Genomic DNA, 10,513 nt, shown 5'->3' with positions numbered 1-10,513 from the left:
TTCTTTCCCTCAATTATGCAGCAGAGCCGCATTGATATGCATGGTTAACAGTCTGAATGTTTAACGAATAAGACTACAGCTATTTTACACATTTTTGGCGAGTTTATATTTTCTAATCCATTATTTAATGTTGCTCAAAAAGTGTAAGGTACAAAGTAGCTGTCACAAAAATTCGGCTTTTCGTTAGTAAATAATAAATAAATTGAAATTATTAAATACACTTTTCTTGATTTTCTTACAACCTTACCGTGCCCGCCTTGCCCGCCATTCTTGCCATGCAATGATATGTATGATAAAATCACCTGGCATCATTGCTTGTAGCGGGGATCGAGATAAACTCCCGCGACAGCGAATTTGGAATAATTCCAATTATTGTGTTTATAACGACGTTGATGTCCGATTTTGGCCTATGTTTACCTTCAAATATTGATGATATTATGACATCATTACTGATAGATTTTCTATAGAGTGTTGAATGTTTAATATCGATGAAAGCAGGTTGTATACTTTATGCTCATGTTTTCTACAGTTCATGAATTCAATACCACTTTACGTTTATTTCGTTTTAGGTTTTAGTAAACAAGAACGCGGAAAAATTAATAAAAAGTACTAGAGTATTCACATTCATCGAAAACTGACCAATTTGTATAATAAAACCGATCTATGTTTTAGATAAAATGCTACTCATCGTGTTAGTGTTTCTTCCGTTGTTGAGTTTGACCGGCTCCGCCAATACCGATGATTTCTTGGACCCAAATTGGATTAAACCGGATCCTTGGTCCCAGCACAAGCACGAACAACGTAAAGCACATGCAGCAAAGCTAGAGGATTGCAAATGTCCTCCAATTCCTATTTGTCCACCGGCACCGCAAGTTGACACAGCAGACAGAAATAACGAATTGGCGATGATATTCTACAAAAAATTCGTTGTTCGGTTGCTGGACGAAAGTGCACTGATACCAGATGCTGGTGATTCAGAAATTCTATTGCGTAATCTTCAGCTTAAGATAAAGAGAGAGCAGCTGGAGGAGCTAAAAAGTGCAAACACAGTACGAAAAATTGACGGCATAATTTCGGGAATCATTGAACAATCGACAGATAGCGTATACCATCATATTGCGGAATCAGTCTGCCTGACCCTGATGGGATATGCTCAGCAAATAAGCCAAAACGAAATCATTCGATACTTGCTGCTTTCGTTGGTCGGCTTACCAGTTCTTTTTTATGTAGTAAAGTTCCTGTCGAGATTAATGCACGCATCTCCATACATTATCGTACCAGCATTGTTTCTCATGATCGGCTTAGTAACTGAGTTCAACGAATGCAGAAATAAACAGGAGATTGAGGCCATGGCTAGACTGTACCATGCAGACACAGACAATCCGTGCCAGAAACTTGATGTATTGCAACAAGGAACGTTTGGTTTTGTAAATAGCTGGTTTAGTAAGGACCCGAGAGTAGAATGTGAAAAACACCTTTCGGAAATACTGGGAGCAACTAGAACAACTTGTGATCCCTCGCAGCTGTTGATCGGGATGATTGCTAAATTACAGATGAAGTACTTCGAGTCAGTATTTATTAAAATCTATAATATTTTTGAGAAAATCACGGCATCCAGAGGTTATGTGGAGACGATAATTATTGCAGTTTTTCTCATAGCACTTGTGTACATTATTGTCACAAATGTGATAAAATATGGAATCTATGGATCATTCAATTTCTTTGGTACATGGTTGACACATGCGGAGTCATCAACAATGGGAAGATACGATAGAGGTATTATTCACGCAGACAGTCGTCAATCTTTACCAGCAGCCATGCCGTCCATCAATCTAAACATTAACATTGACAAAACAAGAAAAAAGTTATCACGGACGGAGCTCAATAGAATTGAAGAACTCCCTCCACCCAACACTAGTCAGGCATTGCAGCTAGAATCCAAAAAGTTACCAGAGAAAAGTCCGCAGGAAGATGGCTCGGGTGACGCTCCGCGAGAAGTAGAAGCGAGTGGGTCCGAATCAGAGAGTGAAGTTACACAAATCCATAGTCAGTTTCCGATCTCTGTCAGTAGTGTTGGCGAAATAAAGATGAACGCAAAGGACGGGACTACTGCAGCTCTATAGTACGCAACAAGGTTCCGCGGTAACTGCTTTAATTATATAATTGATTTTTGTAGCTTTAATTACGATTAACCATATTTCCATAATGATCGAAAAATATAAAATTCGGAAAAGTAAATTCACGTTGGCATTCAATGTCACTACCATGCTTAAAAAACTAAACGCGTCATGATAACACATAGTCATGATGGCCTCATAGTATTTTATTTCTAGTGAGGTTGTTCTGATACATTGGTGACTTAAACTGTCACTTATAAGCAGAAAAAAATTACATTCAGATATTCGTTAGCATTTCAAAAACCTTAACGAGTTGGAAACTATTACACTGGTCGACAAAAGTAAAAAATATGTACGCACTTTCGACTTGGCTAGGGCCACCGCAATTCATAATAGAAATGGTTGAAAATTATATAATCTTTAACTTACTTTCTAGCTTACTTAAACTTATCAAAAATTACCGCCCAAAAGCTTATGGCTAATTTTTGCCATAATTTCTGGCCGACAAAAATATTGAACGGTTATTCTAAAATTTATAATTAGAACTTCTAGTTTTTTTTTTTTTTTGGATTAGCTGAGTAAAATTTGTCAGTGGCAGTTGTCCTAATTTTAACTTAAAACCTAAGCTTCAATCAAAAGTTAGTATCTTCACACCCTATGTTTTTGGTGTCGGTGAGGTCTATAAAGAAAACCGATTTTGCCGCACTGTCGGCCGGCATCCCCGCGACTTATCCGGCTCATCGCAGCCCCCTGATCTTCGTCAGATGCACAATAGGAATCTCTCCAAATAGTTCCTGGTAGTTCGAGATTTATACGGGTTTTACTCAACCAAATATGGTTCGCTACACTTTCCGTTCAAATATGGCCAGTGTGCGTATGTTCTTCACGAGCAGCGTCACGGTTTCAAGTCTATAGATCACACCTTCGTGGGAGGCGAATGTTGGTTTCTCTCGACCCTTTTCCTTTCATACATCTTGATTTCGACGCATTTATTTTAGATATTCGACGCATTTATTAGTCCAACTCTCTTAAACTCCGGTTTTAGTCTGGCTAAGATTGCTTCCGCCAAGTTTCTCGTAATAATGTCGAAGTCGACTACCTTTGCTGAAAATCGTGCCTCTCGTTTCGATGCCCGCTCGTTGGATTACACCCTCAAAAGCAATGTTGCACAACGTGTTAGCCTCGACTGGTCAGAGGTAACGAAGAAATATGATGGGCAGGGAATGGATTTAAGCCTCAAGCTGCTTCTATATCCACCACCCCACTCTTACTTCTACTCACAGGAACCTAGAGAAAGTGAATCAACAAGTGAACTTCGACCAAGGTGAAAAGCATCGCCCGATATATACCGTTAACTATCCCTTGCTCAAAAGCACAGAACACCTTTTTGTTAGACCAGTATTATACTAACAAACGTCAGGATAGTCCACCTCCTGGTCCCAACCCTCTGCGCACTTTGAAGCGTTTTCCCTATAGCTTTGATAGTTAGTGCAAGTTCATCGAAGGATCTGCCGGAGAGTGAAGATTTGATTCGTAGTAGGGCTTGTTTGTGTGAAGCCCGCTTGGCAGTGCCCTGCGGATCCATTTGCTAGAGGAGAAAGACGGCGGAGCAGAATTTGGGAGGACTTTGTAAGCGACGTTGATCGACGTCATGCCACGGTTGTTGCTAAATTTTAGCTGATATCCCTTTTTATAGATTGGGTATACAACTCATTCCATCCATTCCTCCGGTAGTCTTTCTTCCTCCCAAATCTTAGAAAATTACACAGCGGCGTGCCGTTGCTTCAAATGGTGAGTTATAACTTGGAAGGAGCGTCAAACTTAGCTCCGGACTTCACAAGTTTCTATCGCAAGCCTCCACGAGTCATATGATAGAGGCTACCTTTTATCAGAGCTGTGGCACCATCAACGAGCTTGGCACTGGCTTCTTGGTCGAGTCGACGATGGATCGGGTGATGTGCATAGTAAGGGTTTCGGGAACACTCTCAAGCCCCTTTGAGAAGTGATGGATTATCGTGCTTGCTATTCAACATCGCTTTGAAAGATGTGATACGTAGGGCTGGTATCGACCCAAGTATGATGACAGTTCTACAAGGTATGCTATTCACGTCGATGCATTAGTATTAGTGATCGTTATGAACTTATTCCAATTTTGTATGAAATTTGAAATGATTTTGCATTTTAAACTAAACTTATAAAACATACTTTCCTGAAATGTTATAGAAATGATTTTGAAACATGTTTTATTAGTGGGGAATACATAAACATGCTGCGGTTTAGGTAAAATATGCTGTTTTTCATCAATTTGCCGGTAACCTTTTTGCACTTTTCGTTATTTTCTTGTACTCTAATAGCGCTTCTAAATAGAGTCGCTCATGTTTCATACAGTGACAAAAGTCATGAGCTATGACAATGACTAAGATTATGCTCCAACTATTAGAAATATAGCATTTTTATATATTTTATTTCGACATATTGTCGCAATTTTTCACACTAAATCTAAATTAATATCAATTTCTAGTGTGTTTTAACTGGATATTTACTCTCCAACCAAAAAAATCAGATATAAAACAACATAAAACGAGAAATTTCCAAAAATGTTCTGAATTCCATACAAAATGCGAAATTTTTCATAACGAGATTTGTTTGTGTGCGTGGATAGACAAAAATGTAGCATACTGAGGCCGATGACATTGCAGAGCAAGTAGCGAATTTGGGGTAAAATAATAGTGACTTTTTTCAATAAAATAGTGACCAAATAAAAACTAAATAGTGACCAAAAAGTAAACAAACGATCTGCCGTAAAGTTGTGAGGGAGCGTGTCCGGCGAAGTAATAACGTTCAGTTTAGTATTCTTACCGATATGAGTATATCTATTGGATCTGTCCACAATATTTTGGCATCGATTCTTTCAGAAAAAGAGGCGCGATAGAATGAAAATTCACGAGTTCACGTCAATACTGTTTATTATAAAAACGGAAGTTTTGGAAAAAAAACGTTTCCCCGTGTCTTCGAAAACTCTTTAGAGATGACCACTAGGTGTTCAAGCAGGACGGTGGATCAGCGCACAATGCGAACTTAAGGTTGGTGTAGGGACAATTTGAGGGACTTTTTGAATAAAAATAAACGGCCACTTTATCTCAAGTCAATAATCTTTTTTGCCTAGTCGAACATGATGTCGAAGCTTACAGATTACAAAATCTCCAACTTGAGACAGGTTAAAGCGGTTATCCAGAAAATCTGGGATGAAATCCCAGATCCGTGCGTGCCGCCTGCGACAGCTTCGAAATGCGTTTGGAGTTGGTTAAGATAACTAGAGGAGGGGTTTTTTCAAAACATCTACTTTCAATACTTTTAGAGTTACTACTTTCAATGAACAGAAGATCAAGTTCCTCATCGGAATACAGCACCAAGGATTTGCTATATTTCTTTCAATAAAAAAAAACTCAGAAATTAAATAAGTGATAACCACCTATTCACTTAAATTAACTTTTAACTTGAAAATCTCCAATTGTGTAATTATTAGCGTGATAATTTTCCTAGAAAATTGAACAGCTCAGTTTCTTCAGTACGAACTTTGTATTGGAAAACGTCGAATTTACATGGTGGAACTGATATGCATAGAAATAACTTACTGGGTAGCCAGTTTCTCGTATTGTCCTAGTGGGTATTTTTATGAAAAAAGAGTTAAATCAGTATATTGCAAAGTAAAACTGGTTAGAAACCCTTATTTGCAATTGTCACGTTGACGCAATGCGTAAAAGTTTTGTAAAACTTTGAAATCGGTTTTCTCGTTTGCATGATCTGAAGCATGGGACAAATATGCGTAGAGCGGGATATCATTATAGAATTTCGAAATGGTATCCGGTAAACACCGGTGGTACGGATAATTGAAAGCAAAACCCTACGAATTGAGACCCAAATAACACTATAATATAAGCTCGAAATTTTTTAATCCTCTTATTCAGGAGGAACAGTTGATTTAAGACAAGGAAATCAAACTTCTGAAGTATTTTATGCACAACACTGATTAGAGACGCTCGCAGCTTGTGGAATAAATCTTTACATTCCTTTTCTGCTCTTAGACAATTCGTTAGTAATTATTTGACACTGTTCACTCCAATGAATGATTCGAAAACATTGCGTGGCATGAAAATTCTATAATGGAAAAGCTAACAAAAAGGCCTTACGAATCGAACTGTCCAAACACTCAATAAATGAGAAGCCAGCTCTCTAATGTATGTTGCAACACAACAATGGGTAATTTACTCAATTGAAGCTAAAAAGTGACCTTAGTGACCATTTTGTCGTAAAATAGTGACTTTAGTGATTTTTTAGTGACTAGGTTCAAAATAGTGACAAAGTCACTAAAAAGTGACTCGCTACTAGCCCTGCATTGATATTGTAGCACGACCCTAGAGAAGATGACGGAGACGTACATCAGACTGAGGGCTGAAGTCGGACGAATCGGACTGGCCATAAACGAATCGAAGACTAAGTACATGAAAGGAAGAGATTCCAGAGAAGATAATATCAACCTCCCGCCACGAATACATAGCGGAGATGAAATCGAGAAGATAGACGAGTTCGTGTACCTGGGCTCAGTGGCACTGGTGACTGCTGACAACGACTCCGGAGAACGCTCCGCTCGCGCCGCACGAAGTTGACCATCTACAAAACACTGATCAGACCGGTAGTCCTATACGGTCACGAACCTTGACCATGTTTGTGGAGGACCAACGCGCCTTTGGGGTTTTGAACGGAAGGTGCTGCGTAACATCTGTGATGGAGTGCACATGGAAGATGAATCATGGCGGAGGCGGATGAACCACGAGTTGCATCAGCTGCTGGGAGAACCACTCATTGTTCAAACGGCGAGAATCGGCATGGCGAGCTACAGCTATGAACCGAATTGAATAGATACGACTTCTGCGAACAGCAAGGGACACTTCGGCCTGGAGCTGACTGGTATGGTAAAGTAGGTGCTGTTGCTAGTGGCTCTTTGCCTTGTCTTTAGAGCTCTGCCGGTAGTCTATTTTTACCTGTGGCTCGATAGTTGTTAACCCTCTAGTGCCCAGTGCCGCCTTTAGACGGTCTTCAGTTGAACCTCTGAAAAGCTTCAATCAATACTTAAAAAATATTTATAAAAATTTATAGTGATTTTTTCGAAGTCCGTCTGAAAATTAACTTGGGCACTAGAGGGTTAAGGGGTAATATCTACCAAAAAAAAATTTTTCTTGGCATTTTTTTTATTGGCTTAAACCATGCTAAAACTATCCTAGAATCAAAATCTACATCGCCCAAGTACTGATCTATACTCAAAATTCTTTTGAACCAATTTTACCGAACAACTTTTATGCTTCAAAATAACATTTTTCGTTTATTTTGGCGATGCTCGTTTTTCTTTTTATTTCGAGGCTTTGTAAACTAACAGAAGTTACCTATGATCGTTATAGTGATTCAAACTTGAAGTATAAAGGTCGCTGCATCAAGTTTCGACCGGTATAGCGTCTCTACAGCACGTGTTTACTCACAATTTCCCTTTGTTTATTCGACCAGCCATTCTCGTTGTGTACGTTCTTTGTTTGAGTTTTTCTATACGTTTTAACTGTGAGTTATATTCAAAAGTGCCTAAATGTGAGTGACAAATTTGAGTTTTGCGTGAGATCGGACGCCAATCGCGTCAAAGTCGCTGAGCATCGCATGTCCGATGTCGCGAAAGAGGCTAGGAGCAGCATTACATCAGACAAAAGAAGAAGAAAAGAAAAATAAGGCCCAGGAAGGACAACTTTAAGGCGCAGGGATAGCTGACTGAGGGTAAAAAAATTATTAGGGGCTTCACTGTTGCGGTTCTTAAGATATATAGCAATTTGAAACTTTAAACGCGTTTTTCTCAAAGACATGCTTTCAAAATCGGCGAGCAGTAGAACTTAAAAAGTTTACATCCGATTGATTTGAAATTTTAACTGTAGCTTCTTCATTAGATTATCTATTGAAGTACAGACGATTTTAGCGATTGATTAACAACAACAAAAGTTATAAACAATTAAAGTCGATTTTTTTTGTAGAAAATGAATTTTTTTCTTCAAACCGTTGCCATTTTGCGAAGAAAAATTCTAAAAATATAATCATGTGTACTTCACTAGCGACACTTATGTAGATCATGTAGATCATGAAATTTTGTTTTGGTTATAGGTGGCGTTGGATACACTGTTCGCCGCGGAAGAACTTAAAAAAAAAGCGGTTCACGGCAATCGCTGTACAGCCGCCATTTTGGAAAAAATAGCAATATTTTTTTTTCTATTCTCCAAGGGTTGCTTAATCCAATGATATATTATTTATATACCTTACATCTCAAATGTCCTTTAAAAAAATCATGAAAAAAGCCTTGATTTTTTTGAGCATTTGGTAGATATTACCCCTTAAGTGACCCAATTTTCTGTTTTAACTCCAGAATATCAAGAACTGAAATGTTTTTATCGTTTGTAGCCACTCCAAGGTTAACTCCCCTTCCGCCTTGTTCCGTTGGTCCGCTATTGAGGTGCTCATCGAAAAACTGCTTTCACCTGTCGACTTCGTCGTGCTCGCTTGTGATCAGGTTTCCCGCTTCGTCTCTACACATATCTGGACTCGGTGTGTAGCTCTTACGGGATTAGTTTACTTTCTTGTAAAACCTGCGCGTGTTGTTATTTGGCCGCGTTCTCTCTTCTAGCGATGCTTAGATAGCTTTTCTAAGCTAGTTTTTTCCTCTCCATCGCTTGTCAAACCGGTCATTTTGTCGGATCGACGTTACCACACCTAGTGCCATTCATCGTCCGTTTTTCGTTGCCTAGGTCCGTGCCGAATAGGTCCGTGCCACGCTACTAGGAGTCGCCCCTAACCCTACCGTGCAATCACGTTGCTAAACGCCGCCTACAAGATACTCTTTCAAATTCTGTGCCGTCGACTATCACCGTTTGCGAGGGAATTCGTGGGGCAATACCAAGCGGGATTTATGGGTGCCCGCGCCACCATGGACCGAATATTCGCGGTACGACAGGTCCTTCAAAAGTGCCGTGAATTTAGTGTGCCCACAAATCATTTGTTCATCGATTTTAAATCGGCGTACGACACCATCGATCGAGATCAGCTATGGCATATTATGCACGATTACGGTTTCCCGGATAAACTGACATGGTTGTCAAGTCGACAACGGATCGGGTAATGTGCGTAGTTAGGATTTCGGGGACACTCTCGTGTCCCTTCGAATCTCGAAGAGGGTTACTGTAAGGTGTATTATCGTGTTTGCTATTCAACATCGCATAACATAGGACTGGTGTTTACATGAGTGGCATGATATTTAGGAGGTCTGTTCAGCTCTTTGGCTTCGCCGACGACCTTGAGATTGTAGCACGAACCCTTCAGAAGATGACGTACATCAGACTGAAGGCTGAAGCTGGACGAATTGAACTGGCCTTAAACGAATCGAAGAATAAGTACATGAGAGGAAGAGGTTTCAGCGAAGACTGATCAACCTCCCACCACGATTACATATGAGCAGTGATGAAATCGAGAAGATAGACGATTACGTGTACCTGGGCTCACTGGTGACTGCTGACAACACCAGTAGAGAAATTCGTCGACGCCTTGTGGCAGGAAATCGTGCCTACTTTGGACTCTGGAGGACGCTCCGCCGCGTGAAGTTGACCATCTACAAAACAATGATCAGACCGGTAGTCCTTTACGGCCACGAACCTTTACCATGTTTGTGAAGGACCAACGCCTTGGGGATTTGGACGGAAGGTGCTGCGTACCATCTGTGATGGAGTGCACATGGAAGATGGATCATGGCGGAGGCGGATGAACCACGAGTTGCATCAGCTGCTGAGAGAACCACTCATTGTTCAAACGGTGAAAATCGGGAGACTACGGTGGGTGAAAATGGTTCTTGATACCGACCCGACTGGAACAAGGCGACGGGGCACGCAGCGAACAGCAAGGGACACTTAGACCTGGAGCTGACTGGTAAGCTAAGGTAAGTGCCGTTGCTAGTGCCTCTTTGCTGTATTTTTAGAGTTCTGTCGGTAGTCTGTTCTGACCTGTGGCTTGTTCTTAACCCTCTAGTGCCCAAGATAGTTTCTAGACGGGCTTCGGTAAAATCAGTATGAAGCATTATAAACACTTTTTAAGTATTTATTGAAGCTTTTTACTGCCGCTATCCGCATAACAGTCCTTTGTAAAAGTCCTATGTTTTCTTGTATTTTTTTTTTTGCGGAAATGGGTCCATTTTGGCATGCTCTACAAGAGTAGCCATTGAAATCGAGGTTGTGGGAATCAACCTCACTTTTTTAATGGCTATTCTTGAAAAGCATGCAAAAATGGACACATTTTCGCAAAATTTACACAGGACTCGCAAC

The 10,513-nt window shown here is 40.2% G+C and overlaps 1 protein-coding gene across 2 annotated transcripts; it reads left to right on the top strand.

The window, feature by feature from the left end:
* Nucleotides 1-312: 312 nt before the first annotated feature.
* Nucleotides 313-2,418, top strand: LOC129724117 (uncharacterized). Of its 2 annotated transcripts, none has more exons than XM_055678767.1 (3): nucleotides 313-498; nucleotides 570-614; nucleotides 673-2,418. In XM_055678767.1, exon 3 carries the CDS (start codon nucleotides 678-680, stop codon nucleotides 2,121-2,123), a length of 1,446 nt encoding a protein of 481 aa, XP_055534742.1. In that variant the 5' UTR covers nucleotides 313-498; nucleotides 570-614; nucleotides 673-677; the 3' UTR covers nucleotides 2,124-2,418. The 2 variants fall into 2 exon arrangements, with proteins under 2 accessions (XP_055534742.1, XP_055534735.1); XM_055678760.1 differs by having other exon boundaries at nucleotides 570-606; nucleotides 673-2,414.
* Nucleotides 2,419-10,513: the final 8,095 nt, after the last annotated feature.

The sequence above is a fragment of the Wyeomyia smithii genome, chromosome 1, assembly GCF_029784165.1.
Source record: "Wyeomyia smithii strain HCP4-BCI-WySm-NY-G18 chromosome 1, ASM2978416v1, whole genome shotgun sequence".
In the NCBI taxonomy this organism is placed as follows: domain Eukaryota; kingdom Metazoa; phylum Arthropoda; class Insecta; order Diptera; family Culicidae; genus Wyeomyia; species Wyeomyia smithii.
The sequence above is the reverse complement of the archived record's forward strand: the minus strand, read 5'-3'. Positions and strand labels throughout refer to the sequence as shown.